The sequence below is a fragment of the Neodiprion virginianus genome, chromosome 4, assembly GCF_021901495.1.
Source record: "Neodiprion virginianus isolate iyNeoVirg1 chromosome 4, iyNeoVirg1.1, whole genome shotgun sequence".
Lineage (NCBI taxonomy): Eukaryota > Metazoa > Arthropoda > Insecta > Hymenoptera > Diprionidae > Neodiprion > Neodiprion virginianus.
In genome coordinates, this window is record NC_060880.1 from 5,939,286 (window position 1) to 5,957,030 (window position 17,745).

Sequence of the window (17,745 nt, forward strand, 5' to 3'; positions counted from 1 at the left end):
ATACATCGTATCATCGACGAACCGATGATCCACAGTGTTTATCATTTTTTTTTCATTTCTCTCCTTTTTATCTATTCGTCGTTCTCTCTTTTTCTTACTTTCTCTCTTTCTTTCTTTAGATATTATCATGTAACATTAGAAATCTATATGTATAATATATATATAATATGTAAAAATTGTCGAGTTACATGCTATAAATATCCTCTAAAATTCTTGTGTAGCAAATTAATAATCACTTAAAAACAAATTCACAATTTAGTCATTACTTTTTAGGCACCAATGGTATGCGGACCCTGTCTTTGGTACATACGACCGATTCGATTTAAACATTATACACACACGCAAATATATATATATATATATATATATATGCATATGTATATATATATATATATATAAATGTATATATAGGTACTCCGTGTGAATGGAGAGCATATGACAAAAATCACGTTTCCCATATTCTCAAATTAGTTTCACCTACTTTTTTCTTTTATCTATCTATGTATATAGTGTATACATATATACACACACATATATATATATACATATATACTACGTATACTCATTGATTATTGTTTTTACTTTACTTTCATTGTTTACTTAGGGAGAGGACGATTCTGTTTCGGATACATGCACTCGTAACTATACGCATGAAAAGAATTTTTTTTTTTCCATACACTCTTCGGTTTAAATTATTAATTATGCCATGATTATTGTTATTATTATTATTATTGTTGTTGTTATTGTTATCATTATTACTTTTATTTCATTTAGTTAAAAACTTGTAGTTTTTTCTCTGTCATATTTTTATTACTATCCGTCTTATCGAGTTTGTGAAAAATTTTTTAAACTCATCACCACAGATGCGACCGCTTGTCATTAGTGTGTCTTTTTGTTCATTGTTGGCTTCGAACTTACCGTTACGATCGTCGGCAAGTAAGATTTGTGACGATATTCATATCTAGTCGATCGATTTGTGTCTGATTTTCTTTTTTTTTTTTTTTTTTTTTTTTCTTGACATATTTTATACATTGCAGGAGTGTTATGAATTTGCGCACGCTGAGCGATTAAACTTTTGTACGAATAAAGCGAACCATACATGTACGCAACTGAAAAGAGACGTCGAAAATTTGATTGAGTTGGAACGAAAGCGGAAAAAAAAAAGAATCGCGTTTACGCTGTATAATGAATAATAATTGAGAGCAATGTAAAATTTTGTTATAATTCCAAAGAATCTACGTCGCTTTAGTATATCAAAACCGACGTGTCAAGTTACGGGACGAAACACAATGGTTTACAACGATAATTATAAACTGCCGCAAAGAGAAAAAAAAAAAAAAAAAAAAAAACACGTCAAAGTGCGATTATTATCACATACATACTGGTATTATATATACACCGCAGTACGTCGCTTTTGCGAAGGTCTTAGCGGTTTAGATTCCGCTACCGATACGATCCGAGTCAAGTGTATACATGCAAATATATTTTTTTTTAACATCTACTCTCAAACAATTTCACTTATCTTTACGATTATTATAACGAAATGTATATCGATAATTTTGGGTGACACTACGTCGAGATACACATCGTGGGTATATTAATATACAGTGATATGAACATACAGAGAATAGAGATGTTACAATTTAGTTTGGGTGGTACGGTGAAAATTTGTTCGCTGGTATTATAAACTAATGTGTAAGATCGTCAAGCGCCTGAAGAAACCTCCGGCTTTTTATCAAATATATATATATATACATGTCTGGATATATGAATTTATGTGTAAATATATTATATATATATTTATGTATAATATTCATATCTGGTATGTATAAATCTTGATAAGAGGAGGGAGGCAATTAATCGATTATTAATATTAACAAGACGAGAGGGTTTCACGATCCACACGTAGTTTTTTTATACGTATCAGGGTTCTTTTTTACACGATGCATATCGGAAATGGCTTGCGTTTAAGAATAGACGTTATCCTCTTTTATTTTATTCTATTTCGTTTCGACTTTGCAGCATCGTCCCATCCCTAATCGAATTATCATTGTTCTCTCTCAAGTTACTGTGTTTTCTTTGTTGCTTTTTGCTGTGGTTTGTTGCTGTTTTCGTTTGTTTATTTTATTATTTGTTCTTTCTTTCACGAAGGATCAATGAATGTTATTCGTTTCATTTTTTGTTTTTTTTTTCGTTTCAGTTTTTTTTTTTGTTTTTTTTTTTAAACAGCGTTAATACGTCCCAGCGTACATTGTCTGACAAAAATTCAGTCTTTTTCCTTCTCTTCAACTTTCAGGTCCACCATTGCATGCAAATCCTCAGGGCTGTATCTGTCAATGTGGATAATAAAGAGAAAAAATGAAAAAGCGGGGATATAAAATTCAATGATAATTAATATTTGTCGTCGTTACTCGATTCCGGCAACAATCTGAAGGAAAAATAAAATAAAATAAATAAAAAATAGCAACCGTTGCGGAAATTCTACACGTATAGCGACTTTGCTATTTCTAAGTAACACTGACACAAAACTAAAGTTAATACGGATATCGTATACATACATATGTAACAATGTGTTATAAACGTACCCAAGAAGAGTTTGTAGATCACATACGAAACGATATACGTATCGCTTGCCGGCTGTTTTATGGATTATATTTTTGTCGTAGTAGTAACGTAAACCGCGACTCAATTTCTCGTAATTCATCTTAGGTTTATTCTTTCTTATACCCCAGCGACGTGCAACCTCGTCAGGATCTGTCAATTTAAATTCCCATCCGTCACCCGTCCACGATATAAATCCCTGGCATGCCTTGTCGGTCAACAATTCAAGCAGGAATTGCCATAGCTGAATCGGTCCTGAACCTGTAAAGCATGGACCGCCCCCTGTCACAATGAAAAAAAAATTTCACATTTAATCATATCCCTTCATCGAACCACCGGAGACGAATTATTCAGACATTCGTACGCTGCATAACCCAACGAAATTCAAAATATCGGACTGGAACTGATTTTGAGAATCATTGAACCAACTCGAATTATCGTTACACCGACTTTGGAGCCGCGGGTCGTTTCAAACGCCACGATTCGAAAAAAACTCCACTATCGGTAATTGTTTCTCGGAAGTGTTTTTAGTTTTTTCTTTTTTTTTTTTCTTTCACTTCTTTTCGAATTTCCTTTTGTATTGATTTTTCAGCTAAATCAATACACACGGATATTAAATGGATAAAACACTCTCTTGGTAGGTGATAAATTAAAATTAAAAGGTTGTACTGTTAGAAATTATTTGTTGAATGTAACAACGAAAATATTCCCATAGAAGTCCACACTATTTTTGTGTTGATTTTAAAACTACTTTCGTGTCAGAGGAATCAAACGATTTATACACCCATGATGTTTAATTTTACACTAATCGGAGTGAACTTCCATTGACACCGTGAATTTTCCAAGAGTGTATCTATATATATATATGTATATATGTGCAAAAAAAACAAGATGATTGCGATAGCCGATGACTGTAACGAAAGTCACTTGAATGAAAGAATAAAAAAGATAAAAATAAAAAAAAAAACAAAAGAAGAATGAATTAAAAAAATGTTAACAGGCACGTTGAACCCGGTATAAATAGACCGGTTTTACGTAATTGTACTTAAATAAGTTGTACATACCCGTGTAACCAGGCAACATCTGGCTCTGCAAGAGCGGTTTTTGGTCCGGATTGTTAGCAATGGAGGACGGGTGATGAGGGTTGGACGAATCCCGGGGTGGAAGGCCGGAGAGGAAGGCAGGATGGTGCGATAGGTGATCGCTCAGAGGGCCGACACCCCACTGATCGCTACCCGCCGCCGAAACACCCCCGGTACCGCTTCCAGGGACAGTTTGAAAGGACGTGCCATCGTACTGGCCGTATCCTCCCTCGCTATACGTTTCCTGATAGCGACCTGATTGACGAGTAAATACGGATCATTCGTTTTTCCCAAGGATATGAAAAATTTTCACATTACTCTACATCGACAAAGTTTTCAACGTGGAATCGACTCTGAGAACTGAGTCCGTATCATCTATGTACCTTCTCCTGTATCCGTACAATGAGAGAAATTTTTACTTCCGGTTATCGCTCAGTCCTTGACTGTTTTCATTTTTTTTACCACGATCGAAAAATACAGTTCTAGGTAGAAAATGAAAATTAGTTTTCTAGCTGTTACCGGAAAGTCTGGTATCCGGTACTGTTCTTTCTCATTACGATCACTGTTACTGTATTTTCGCGTAACTGTTGCGAAAATTTAACGCTCGTGCAACGATAAATTGACGTTGAAGCCTTGTTTGACTAAAAAAGTAGAAACTGATTTTGCGTTGCAATAAAATGAAATTTTTCAATGAAATTTTTCTCAGTGATATGACTTTTTGCGATTGGATATATGACTCAGAAAAAATCCCCTTGTGTTTTTATAAAAAGAGTTGGGAAATAATGATGACGATGATGATGATGAGTTTTCTTTGTTTATACAGTGAAGTTTCATCATCGCGTTTAGGATTAATCAATTCGTTAGCAAGATGTATAATACATATGTGTCACCGGTTGAAACCAAAGTCTGCAATAATATAAACGAAAGCTGCAATTATCTACTGTGTGTAAATTATATATGTACGTTGAATCGACAATTTTTAAACAGTAGAAGCGCATCGTTCCAAGTATCTCAACGATTTACCAGATTTCGAAAAACTAAAATTTGTTTTATAACCACGCACCGTATGAAATAAAAAAGAAATTGAAATTTTACAGACCTCCGAGCGGTGAATCAAACATTCTATCACAGTATTCGAAATTCTTTCCAAGTACGGAAGTTTTTTCGAAATTCTTTTACATCAAATATCTTGATATTTGGACAATTAGTCAAACTAAAAAGCTTACGACAGGGTAAAATCACTTCCAGCCATTCAGTCTATGCACGAAATACCGTCGAGAGATCGATTACCTGGTAAGACAGACGAGCCGATATATACATGCTTACGAAACTTTTAAAACATACACCACTTCCGGTTTTAACATATCCGGGAAGCTATCCGTGATGGAAATCAAAGCTTTCCGAATCAACCTGCCAGCTCGAATCCGTGTATACTTGACTTGACGGGCTTTTCTGCTTTTCTGCTCTTCTTAAATTATCATTCATTTCTTTAACAGTACACGATTTGACCTCGTCGACTTTCTTTTTCACATGTCACAATTGACGTGATAACTGGAAATTCACGAACAATCGGTAGGTCAGAAAATTACAATTACGGAGTTGTCGGTTAATTTCCATTCGAAAATTCCCTGACCAAAGTTACGCTTTTTTCTGTCTTCACAGCTAGTTTGAACTGTTATAAACGTATACGTAGTTAAGAAAAGTAGAGATCGGACTGACCTCCTCATATTTTGTAGAACTTTCACTAACGACTCCAATTATAAGTGGGTATTTCATAAAATCTCTTGATCTTTTCCGGTGTTCTACATTTTCGATACGAGAAGAGGCGGAGGGAGGGGTTGAAATTTCGAATTTGAAAACTTCCTAAATTCGCGCCAGGATACGAATTTTTTTTGTAGCGAAACTTGAAATAAAGAAAATCAAACTTCGACGAAACGTCAAAGCTCCGAAAGTGCGAAAATGAGAAAATTAAAAAATCCGAAACATCGAAATTCCGTATGATCGAAGATTTTCAGTTCTGTGAATTTCTGGCTTGCCGAAATTTCAACACTTTGATCTTTCTTCGTTTTGGATTTTCGATAGTTTTACGTTCGAAATCCTGCACGGAAGAAAATTTCATTTTTTGTAGTAAGTAGAAAAATTGAGTAAAACGAGGTAAGCGTAACCATTTCGCGCTACCGTCGATCCTTTTTTGGATTGCAACGGAAAATCAGTTTGCGAGGTTTACTCTACTTTTTTAGTCAAACAAGGCTTTAACGTCAATTTATCGTTGCACGAGCGTTAAATTTTCGCAACAGTTGCAAGAAAATCTAGCAACAGCGATCGTAACGAGAAAGAATAGCAACGGATACCAGACTTTCCGGTAACGGCTAGAAAAATAATTTTCATTTTTTACGTAGAACAATATTTTTCGATTGTGGTAAAAAAAATGAATATAATTAAGGACGGAGCGGTGATCGGAGATAAAAATTTCTCTCAGTGTGCGGTCCTTCTGATTTTCTACATCCAGTCGTCAAGTAAAACTACGCTGTGTTGGTACGTTTGAATTTTCGGAATTTTACTCCATCAAAATGTTATTTATCAAAATTGTTCCCTGTCGTAACTTTGAACTCGAAACTCGTTTGTTTCTCAAAAATATTTCAATATCTTTCCCTCAAGTTTCAGAGAAGCATTTAGGCGACGTCAAAAGTTTCCTTACCTCGGACGTAGTTCTTGAAGGCTTGGGGCGGCTGGTACTTGGACTCCAAGTGGATGCCGGCGTGGTTATAAAACTCGGACGAGGGGTCGACGCCGTAGTGATGAGGCGTTTGGTGATTCTGTGCAAGATCGTGGTATTCGGAGCCCTCGTCCCCGTACCCGGAGTAATGGGCTGAAACAAAAAGGCAGAAAAACGGTTATAGAGTGTCTGCGAGCGAGGGGCAAGAGCAACAGCAAAAGCAAAAGCAAAAGCAACAGCGGCAGCGCCGGCGTATCAGTCAGCTGGACAACAGGTGCCGAGCCTGGGCTTTGGGCCTGGCACGCGCCGATTCTGGGACAGCTGCCAAGCTCCCGGGGCCCTCCAGACGCTCCGAACAACGATCCACAATCTTCTTCCCGTACCGGGATCCGGAATTTTTCTCCATTTCCTACTCTACGCCTAACGGGGAACAAGACGGAGCTTTTAATTCGCAAAGCTGCAATTGAAGATGGGAATTGGAAAGAGTCTGTAATTGTTGCCATATTTTTTTTTTTACTTCTAGTTATTTTTTTCTTAATATTTTGTCTCGAGTAGAAAAAAAAAAAAAAATGCCACCTTCGCAGCCTTTTTCAATTATTGCCTCATCAATTAATTATCCATCCAAGTCTCGTATAACGAAGAGGAATAGAATAATAATGGAAATATAATTGTTCCTGTATCGCAGACGGAATTTTATTAGCGGTTTAGAGGAGGAAAAAAAAAAAAAAAGCGATAAGGTTCAATGTAATGCGGAATACCGCAACGAGATATACAATCTTAAAATATTATTAATATTACAAAGGAATGATGGGGATTTGTTCAGCTTGGCCAACTATTACATTATATTACAAGCTCTTATACTTTGGATTCCTTTCAATATTTTCAATTCTACATTAAATACTTGTCGACGTTTTAACAGATTAAAAAAAAAAATAAAAAATAGCCAAACATTCGAAATGCATTTAGTTTATGTTTTTTCTTTCTTTTTTAAAAAAAAAAAAAAAAAAAAACAAAATTTGAATATTTCCCAATCGAGCACAATTAAGTTTATCGTATAGTATTACAATCCGGAAATCAGCAATAACTGAATTATGTAAATCTGTGTTCGAAGATTTTCATACAGACTTCATTATATATATATCTGAATGTATGTGTATATATATATCTAAATGTGTATATATATGATAATTACATATCATCGTATATCTAAATGTTTCATTAAAGTTTAATCCAATTATCCTCAGTTTCATCTTCTAAACCAGCTTTATTAAATTTCTTTTCGCTTCGCAGAGTGAGTATAATCATGAATCACGGTTTCAAGTTAAAGCAATTAGCCACGTAAATGTGACGTACGTCACCGCCGTCGTATTGTTCGTAATGAATATAAAACTGTGAGAATACAGTTTGAAAAATGAAGAAAAGACGAAAAATATACACAGGTAGGTACTTAGGTAGGTATACGCATCGTACAACGGAGGTTATAAAAATATATACCCAAGTATATGTCTGAAGGAGGTGAATCTTTATACCGCTCGTGTATATATCAAGCAGCGTGTATTTATATAATATATACATGTATAACATGTATGTATGTATATGTATATATATATAATACGAGAGTTACTCGAGGCGCTTACGGCCGAGCGGCCATTGTTCTTCCTCGACTTATGACAGTGACCTGCGAACTCTCCCACACTCGTAATAATTACGGCTCTGTTTTATTGGACCTCGCATAACTATGATTCCTTCTTTCATGGAAGGGTATACATATATTATATATCTATATATACACACGTATGCATTAAAAAAGGTACAATCATACAGAGAGAAGAGATTTTTCTTTCTCAACCGGATAAATGTAAAAAATAAGCCGACTTTTAGTCCTTTTCGCTGTTTGGCTTGTAATCAAAATGATTTAAATTGTTGCACATCATTTTCTTTTTTCTTTTCGATATATCTAATAATTTCGAAACGTCATTAGCCTCTTTTAATATTTCATCTTCTTTGTAAAGTCAAAAGTATATATATATATATATATATACACATGTATATTATACGTATATTTATAGTGGCTATTTCTTTTCTTTTCCTTTTCTTTTTCTTTTTTGTTTCATCTCGTAATCTATGAAACCAAAGAATATGACGGATAAAAAGATTTCTGTTCGTTACAAAGGTCGAGAAAATGAATAATAACAAGAAAACGAGAAATGGTAGGAAAAGAAAAAGAAGAAAAAACACAAGAATGTCGTAGAGATTCGTTGAAAACGAGTCAATGACTAAAACACGAATTACGAAATTAGATTTTGTTTCAAGACGAGTATAACGAACATAGAAAACAACAAGAAATGTTCCGAATTATACATTTTTACGCTTTAGGATTTCTCGGGATCCCAAGACCCTCTTAATTTTTGCTTATATATCTAATCTCTGCGACTTATCCTGGTAGATTTTAAAAGCGAACAATATATATATATATATATATATATATGTATATATATTTTAAGCGTGTAGGATAACCGAAAATTACTCAATGTAATTGCTTCTATTTCCTGACATATCTAACGATCTAAAAATCCAAGCACCGGGTACCTCGGTAAACATTCTGGTAAGTACTGATAACGATCTTGAGAAAAAAAATGACCATCGGAATTAGCAAGAAAAGAAATGTACGTCGTCCAAAATTTTGCATGAGAATCGTCGAGGTTTTAGCGAGAATTTCAATGTTCGCAATTTTTAACGAAATTTCACGTGAATTGTTAGGTTCGTAATTTCATACATGTGCACACTTAACGCAAATGCGTGTGATGAAACGCAAGATTCTAATTTTACGAAATAGAAGAAGAAGGAGGAGGAGGAGACGATTTTTTTAAAAGTGAAACAATTCAACAATTCTAAGATTGCAAGCTCGAGCTGCGACTTACATTAGCCAAAAAAAATATTAACTATGGATTGGTTGTACGATTCGAATTATAATAACGAACAAAATCATCAGTGAAAAAAAGGAAAAAAAAAAAAAATTGTTCAAAAGCAATAAAAACTGTGACAATTTGTAATTGAATTTCGATAATTTGTAATTATTACCAAGTTTTTAATCAAATTTCCCGCAATTAACCGATTTTTCCACGATCGTAATTTCATCGAAACTTTACAATCGCCGTTGAGTTGCGAGATTTTTCTTTAAAAAAAAAAAAAAAAAAATATATATTCGTATCGGCGGAAGATTTTCAATCGGGAAATTGATATCCTCAAAGGATTTCTTTCATTTACAAATATTACCGTTTGCGATTTCAACATCGATTTCTACAAACTGATCCTCATACTCGGAGCAATTGTGATAAGTTCTACTACGAAGTAGTCTGACGGTGACTTCCAAATCGAAATTTCCAAATACCCAAGCGATTCTCAATTTGATACTCCAGAGTTTCAATCAATTTCGATACATTTTTCATTCTCTTCTACCGCAACTCTCTCGTCAAAAATTTCAACCTCTTTTCTACCGTTCTCTGAAAGTAACGATCTTCGACGATTTTATCCGATCATAAGGACGCCTGCAGAAATTCTTTCGAAGGTAGTGTAAAAATCCATATCCTCTGCATGATTTGAAAAAAATTTTTGCATATACCTCACATTCAAAGTCACGCAAAATCATCAAATACCTGACAACGAGTTTCACGAATTATTACGTAAGAATCGACCGATCAAACTATAACACAAAATTTGATCTCAATGTCTCGGCTGTGGAATACAAGTGAAAATTTTTATAGAAAATCTGAGAATTTAGAAACTTCGTATACAAATATACACGCAGTATTTGAAGTTTGCACGGATAAGACTTGATCGAAATAATAGTTCCAACGACGAACCAATGAATTGATGTAATATTCAGCAATCATTTCGTTTCCAAAGTTTCAAAACTTTGGAACAACCGACGGCGTTGAAATTCCCCAAAATCTGACTTTGTTAATACGGCATTACGACCATTCACTGAATTTCATCCAATTCCGAGGTAACAAAAAATAACAATTTCCCTGCAAAAGTGTATCCAAGTTTCATTAATTCACTGATCAGAAATTCATCATCGAATCCCGGTATTGTGTATAGAGTAGAAGAACGTACATGTGTAACAAAATTGTACGACATATAACAGGTTTCGTAAGTTTTTTGGAATCTGAAATTACCCGACCTTTCCAGGTAATCCAACCCAATGATAATAGGATTTTTCCAGTAAGCATTAAAAAATATCACGCTGATTATTAACAATTTTTTTTTTTTATTTTTACACGTTAATACCAACACCTTTAATATTATCTAGTAACTGTCTTACTGTCCATCAATTCACAAAATATATCCAGAGATTTTTCCGTAAGAAACAAAACGAAGGAAAGAAGGTTTGGTATTACACTGAGAGAAATTTTTATTTCCGGTTACCGCTCACGATCAGTTCTTAACTATTTCCATTTTTTACCACAATGGAAAAATACAGTTCCAGGTAGAAAATGAAAATTAGTTTTCCAGCTGTTACCGGAATGTCTAGTATCCGTTACTATATTTTCTCGTAACCGTTGCGAAAATTTAATGCTCGCGCAACGATAAATCGAGGTTAAAGCCTTGTTTGAATAAAAAAAGTAGTGTAAATATCGACAAAAGCGCAAAATGGTTAAGGCGTACCTCGTTTTCCGTAATTCCAACAACATTCAAACAGTTTATTTTCAACGATACCTGTTTCACTCAATTTTTCTAACGACTATAGCAATCGAAATTTTCCTCAGTGTAAGTAATATATATATAGAATGTACAAAGTGGTTGCGACCGAGTAAAATTTTCAGTGCGATGATAATTTTTCTCCTTCTTTCTCTCTCTCCTCAAGATCGTCAGTACTTTGTACAAGAACGATTTCACTTCTTGAACCGCTTAAAAATTCCATTCCCATTTATCAAGTTTCCCCGACTTTTTCCAGGTTTCCCAAGAATTTTCCCAGGTATTCCCAAAGCCGAATTAAATATTACCTGGTGTATGAGTAGCGTGATCGGGCGAAAGGGGGGCGGGCATACCGTTCCCGGAGTTAACGATCCTCGACAATTGGTGGTTTTGGTGGTGATGATGATGTTGATGATGATGATGATGGTTGCTGTTGTTGTTGTTGTTGTTATTGTTGCTGCTGCTGCTGCTGTACTGGGGATGGGACTGCTGGGGCGAATGGGTGATCGGGTCGGCCTCGTGGTAGGATGGGTAGTCGGCGTAAATCGGTTCCTCGTGGACGGCCACGAGGGTGTCGAACACCTGGAGCACCATATCCGAGTTGTTCCTCGACTCTGACGACGACGATATCGATATGCCAGCGCTCTCGGCGCCGCTGTTCGAAAACGAGCCGAGAAGCGCCGCGTTGGCCGACGCCTGCCCCGGAGGCTGGGACCCCGACGTCCCGACGCTCACTACGCCCGCCGTGACGCCGTTCTGCCGACGGTCTTCGGGCGATCGGTGATATTTTTCTTTTTTTTTTGGTTCTTCCTGATTCCTTACAGAATTACAACCGATTCGCTGATTTAAATATTCAGTAACAAATTATTTACCCGACTTGTTATTTCAATTATTACTATTATACGATATACGATTTTGCCGATCTTTCTTTCCCTTTCGATTTCTCCTTCCTGTTGGGGGAAATTTACCGATCTATCGATCAATCGATTATTGGACCTCTACAAGCGCGGCACTCTCGCAAACTGTGCGTAATCAAAGTCCGAGCTTTTTTCATCGTTCAAGCACCGGGGGGTTGGTTTTCTTTTTTTTTTTCTTCTTTTTTTTTTCGAAGCAACGATTGCAACAAATTAATTTTTCAAAACAAAACGTCGAGCGTTTGTATTGTACTTGCGTGTAAACAATTGTTTTACATAATTTTGCGCAACAAGTTTTTATTTCTGAGTATACAACACGATCCGCTCACAGAAAATTCATTTCTTTTGCTGCGTTTATTTGTTATTTATCGTAAAACGCGAACGGCACGGCTAATATTTTATTTTACAAGCGCACATTGGCACGATGCACAGAAGTTTTCACCCACGCACACCCACGCACACGCACGCACGCACAGACGCAACTAACAGTACGTATAATATGTATACATGTGTGTTCAATTAATTTTATCGCGCTCCAACAATCACGATCACAATCGATGAATCTTTGATAATTCGCGTTTGTCAATCGATCCTTCGCGTATCCCGTTGGATCGTAAAACGCGACGGGAATTCATGATTAAACAAACCGTCGTGACGATTTCAAATAAACGATAATATTAACGTAGCGAAGAATCGTACAAAATTGTACAAGAATGTAAAAAAAAAAAAAAAAAAACAAGTAAATAAATATATATATAACAACGACTAGAACAGAACCACCGTCGAGGGAAATGAGTTGGAAATGAAAAACCAAAAACCACCCTTCGAAATCGTCACGCTTTACACTTTTTCATATCAATGTGATACGTATATTAATTGTTCTTGTTCTTCGATTTACGATTGTCGCCGTTCTCGTTGTTATATTTTTATATACTCTCAGGCCTTTAATTCACTTACAGCGGCGCGGGGTCATTAAGACACGTTTAGAATATAAAAACCCGCAGTTTTACAATCCAATACGCCACTTGAACCTGACGTTAGCGCGTGTGTCACTGAGGCGGTCGCAACGCGTTTCCACTCTCCGGCTTTCGACTCTCCCTCTCTCCCTCTCTCCCTCTCTCCCTCTTCCGTCCCGCCCCCCACCCCACCGCGATTCATCCTCCCCCCCCCCCCCCCTCTCATGCCGCCCCTTTTTCACCGCCGCCTCTTCGCTGGCACTAACGCTATTCACTTCTCCTCTAGTTTCCCTTCTCTTCCCTGCCCATTCCATTCCATTCCATTCCATTCCATTCCATTCCTTTTTCTCTCCATTCCTTTCGTTTTGTTTCATACATCCTCGTTCTGATTGACGTAGCCAGCCGTGTAGATATTATACCCAACTATGGTACATACAGCATGGAAATGGAAGTGGAAGTGGAAGTGGAAGAGATCCTAACGCCCTCTCTTCGATCCTAGGATATAGGAGAATTCTTCGAGATTGGGGGTGTATGCGTTCGTGTCGGATCGTTGGTTGGTTCCACACACGCAAACAAACACGCATGAACGCGAGCCTCCAACCACCTGCTGCCGGGGTGGTCGCCACCCTCGCTTCTTCCTCTCCAATTCTCTCTCTCTCTCTCTCTCTCTCTCTCTCTCTCTCTCTCTCTCTTCTCTCTCTCTATATATATATATACATATTTTTTTTTCCCTACCCTCCCGGGGTAGATACGATTCAGACCATAAATGTGTACAATCGTGTTTCGCCATGCGCGTTTACTAATTACTAAGAAACGCGTAGGTTTGTTATACACGCAGTTTTTTTTTTTTTTTTGTTGGAAAACGTTTTAATTGCGACTTAATTTCTGTATCAGAATAATCTGGTTGGTTCGCCCCCCCCCCCCCCCCCCCCCCCGTTTTTTTTTTTTTTATACCTATACGCCGTATTTCGCCTCACTCTCTTCTTCCGTCGAATGCAGTTCGTTATAATATGTAATCGAGCTAGATCGTCCCAGCAACAACTGCTCGCGGATGTTTATAGAATATGATATCGTGAGCCACAGACTTATATTCCGTAGGTTTAACGAAAAGCATACGTGTGCAATTTGTTTTTTTTTTTTTTTTTACGCTACGCGGAACCGTAGGGAGAAATCTTTTTATCACCGATAAAACGATATATATACATACCCGTCGACGAGATTCGCGTCGTCGAGTCGCAATTTTTTCTTTATTATTTATTTTTTTTTCATACATCTATACGGTTATAAATTATACGACGCGAGCTTTTTCACATTTTATTTTTTTTTCCCCCCTTTCTTTCTTTCCCGACAGTACTTTTATACAGGTACATATTTGCCAATTAGAGACAAGATTAGGTTATATTTCGGTGAATTTGTTACGATACGAAAATAAGAAGTAATGTCAATAGATACTGAAATAATGGTTAATGTTGAAAAAAAAAAAAAAAATTGTCGATATTGTATCCCAAAACAACGCATTCCCCCCCTTAACGTTATACTTTTTATACTTTATATTTTCAACGTATATTGCGTTACTATATATAAATATATATATATGTATACCAGAACCAAGAATCGCGAAGACACAGGATACGTTTCTTACACAGCCAATTATCGGGTAGGGTAAGGACAAGTAGATACAATTGCAAAAGTATGAAGAAAAAAAAAAACAAAACATCCGACTCGTGTCGATATTTCTGAGACGGATAATTGGCCATTTGACAAAACAAAAAAGGGGGGGGGGGGGGGGGGGGGGGGAAGAACAATATATCGAACAACGGAAAACGAGCTACTACCTACGAACGATTCACATGGGCTGGAATGAATCTCCCACGCAGCGCTGCAACGTAAAAACAACAACAACAACAACAACAACAACAACAACAATAACGACGAAGCGACGACGATGCAGCCTGCTATTTTTGAGGAGAGCGAAGAATTGCCGACACGTTATAGGTAAGGGAGGAAGGAGAGGACGAAGAAGAAGAAGAAGAAGAGTAGGATGAAGAAGGGAGGAGCCGAAGGGGGGACACACCGGATGTCGGACGGGGTGGCGGCGGGGATGGGAAGGGAATGGAATGGAATGAAATGGGATGGGATGGGGAGGGGAGTCCCCGCACAGTGGCACGCACGTGATACAGCGCGGGGACCGGAAGTGGGATATACCCGCCTTCACCCCGCCGAGTACCTACATATAGCGGCGAAGCGAGCCCTTCGCCTGCGCGCCTGCGCAGCGGCGATCGGAAAACGCGGTTACGCTCTTCGCCTCTAGCTTGGCTCTGCGCTCATCGGAGCAGCAGCAGCAGCGCGACACCGAACTAGTTTTACTTCTTATTCTTCCTCGTTATTATATTTAAATTTTTGTAATTCAACTTTCCGTTTTACACACTTCGATAGATCGACCATGCGGCAAAGCGCGAAAAATATAATAAATTTTCAAACAACTCGTGCGATAATCGTCGAGAGATGTTGTTCGTCGGAAATTAATGTACCAAGGTGTTGACTCCAAGGTGGTTGAAAATTTTTCGGATACAATATCATGAAATTTTTATATTTTTCTCAGAACCCAAAACCTACGGTTTCCCCAACATTTTTCCAGTTGTAGTAATTTACTGAGATCCAAATCATGTTCGGTTCACACTCAAGTCGTATTGAAGATAAATGTCATGTACGAAAAAAAAATGATAAATAAATAAATGAATAAATAACTTTGAGCAAATTTGTTTTCTCGACTAGAGAAAAAGTAAACTTGTTATCTCAATAAATCATTTTCAATTCCAACGATGGAAAAATGATATTTTTAATTTTTTTTATAACAAAATTAAAAATCCCTTGAAAATCCCACATTTTCCATTACACCTTTTAAATACCCTGAAATTTTCAGGTTCTTCAGGTGTGTAGCCACCCTGATTATGAAAAACCTATTTCGAAAATTGTCGTTCTCGGACATCTTGAGCTAAAATCATTAGATCGCAGATCATTTGTTCAGTCTTTTCATTTTTTTTTTTTAATGTAAATCGCGTACATATCAAGACAGATAAAATTGAAAAAATTTATACACATTACGTGATAATACTTATTTATCATTTACACAGATCTGTTTATTTTTTTTTATCTTGTCCGCAGCATATACTGAATATATCGAATCGATTCGCGTATACATAATGAATAAAATAACAGCAAGTAGCGAAAATTCACGGTGACAAATATCCTATAAATCGATGTGACGCGAGTATTATAATATAATTGTATCGCGATTCTGAATATATATTAATTAACGATAAAGTACAAAGAAGTCAAATTGACGAGATTCTTGGCAAAGTATCGCGTACAGTTTGAAAAACCGTTGCCATTGGACAGACTAGAAGATAGGTTGTAGGTATAAGTGCATTTACTTACAACATGAATATAAGCGTATGCTACATAAATCGGAAGTTTCATAATTTGCAAACCTCGTATCGGACCGTTTATATACAATGAAAATTATACATGTAGAGGGTGTAAATTGTGCGAACTGCAATCGCACAATGTAGAAGAACGGACGTAATGCCTCTCGGTTTTCCACTCACGGTTTCAACGGACGAAAGTCTTGTTCCACCGAAGCAGCAATACCTGCGTTTTATTCTTGTTCTTCTCTTGGTATTTCTTATTCCTTTTTTTTTTACTTATAAAAAAAAAAAAAACATTCCCGCGATCGTTTCCCTTATAATGCGTAAGAGCGGTCCAACCCTGGGCATTGTGAAAAGCATTGAGACGAGTTCATTGTCGTCGAAACGGAACGACGCGAGCTTGACGATACGTGCACGACGTCGAGCATTATTTCGGAATCGCTTGTATATGTATACCTACCGAGGGGGCGAGCGAGTTGGCCGGAACTGGTTAATTTCTTCAACCCATTATCTAGATGCGAAGAAGAATTTATGTAGGCCGGTATTATACAGACCGCGAACACACTCGTCACGTATGAGACGAAAAGCCGGCCGAGAAACGATTGGCGAAAAAACGCAATTTCGAAATACGTTGAGCGAAGCGGCTTGTTTCCCTTGAAACATGACCAAGGGAATCCAGGAGAAGAAAAAGCACAATCCATCACGTTGCGTTCGGAAGTTGAGGCCGTCAATTCGCGTTATAACATCTCCAAGGTTATCGGGTTAAGACAAGTGTACCAGTTATTGACCCTGTCCCAATTCTTGACCGGTCATTGGTTGTATCCGTTTGATCCCAAGTTCTAAAGTTGCCAAAAAAGTAAATTTGCAGCGTCTAAACCATCCAGCAATTTGTTTTAGTATTCGAGAAATTCACAATTTCTGACGTAAATTTGTAATTATGTAAAATAAAAGGGTCAGTAATTGGATCTGAACGCGTCAATCAATGTTACACTAACCTTACGGTGTACAATGAAGTTACGAATGTATATTATAAGTGGGTAACGCAAATCGCGACCACCATTTGTCCTTCAAACATCACGATCGTGTCGCACTTCCTTTATTTCGATGGCTTCCGAGGGCCAAGGGCTCGTAGATACTTCCGGGCGAAATCCGTGGCCCAGACACAACCACAATTTTTTTTTAATTCTTTTTTCTTTCTTTCTCGATCCAGCAGCAGCAGCAGTAGCAGCAGCAGCGGCAGTAGCAGGAAGAAGAGGTGGAGGAGGGACTGAAAGATAATCCCCCCATCGGAGCACGTGCTACGAAACCAAGTGCTTCACGTTTGCCGCTATTCCATTATATTCACGAATA

General features: G+C 37.1%; 1 protein-coding gene across 2 annotated transcripts in view; it reads right to left on the reverse strand.

Moving 5' to 3' along the window:
- Window positions 1-984: 984 nt before the first annotated feature.
- LOC124302807 (protein C-ets-1) overlaps window positions 985-17,745 on the reverse strand; it is a 146,886-nt gene continuing 130,125 nt past the window's right edge. For both annotated transcript variants that reach the window (XM_046759360.1, XM_046759361.1), the window contains 4 exons: window positions 6,382-6,552; window positions 3,666-3,938; window positions 2,586-2,883; window positions 985-2,330 (listed from right to left, as the gene is read on the reverse strand). In XM_046759360.1, coding sequence (XP_046615316.1) covers window positions 2,267-2,330; window positions 2,586-2,883; window positions 3,666-3,938; window positions 6,382-6,552 — 806 coding nt within the window. In that variant the 3' untranslated portion in view covers window positions 985-2,266. The remainder of the gene's footprint in view (window positions 2,331-2,585; window positions 2,884-3,665; window positions 3,939-6,381; window positions 6,553-17,745) is intronic.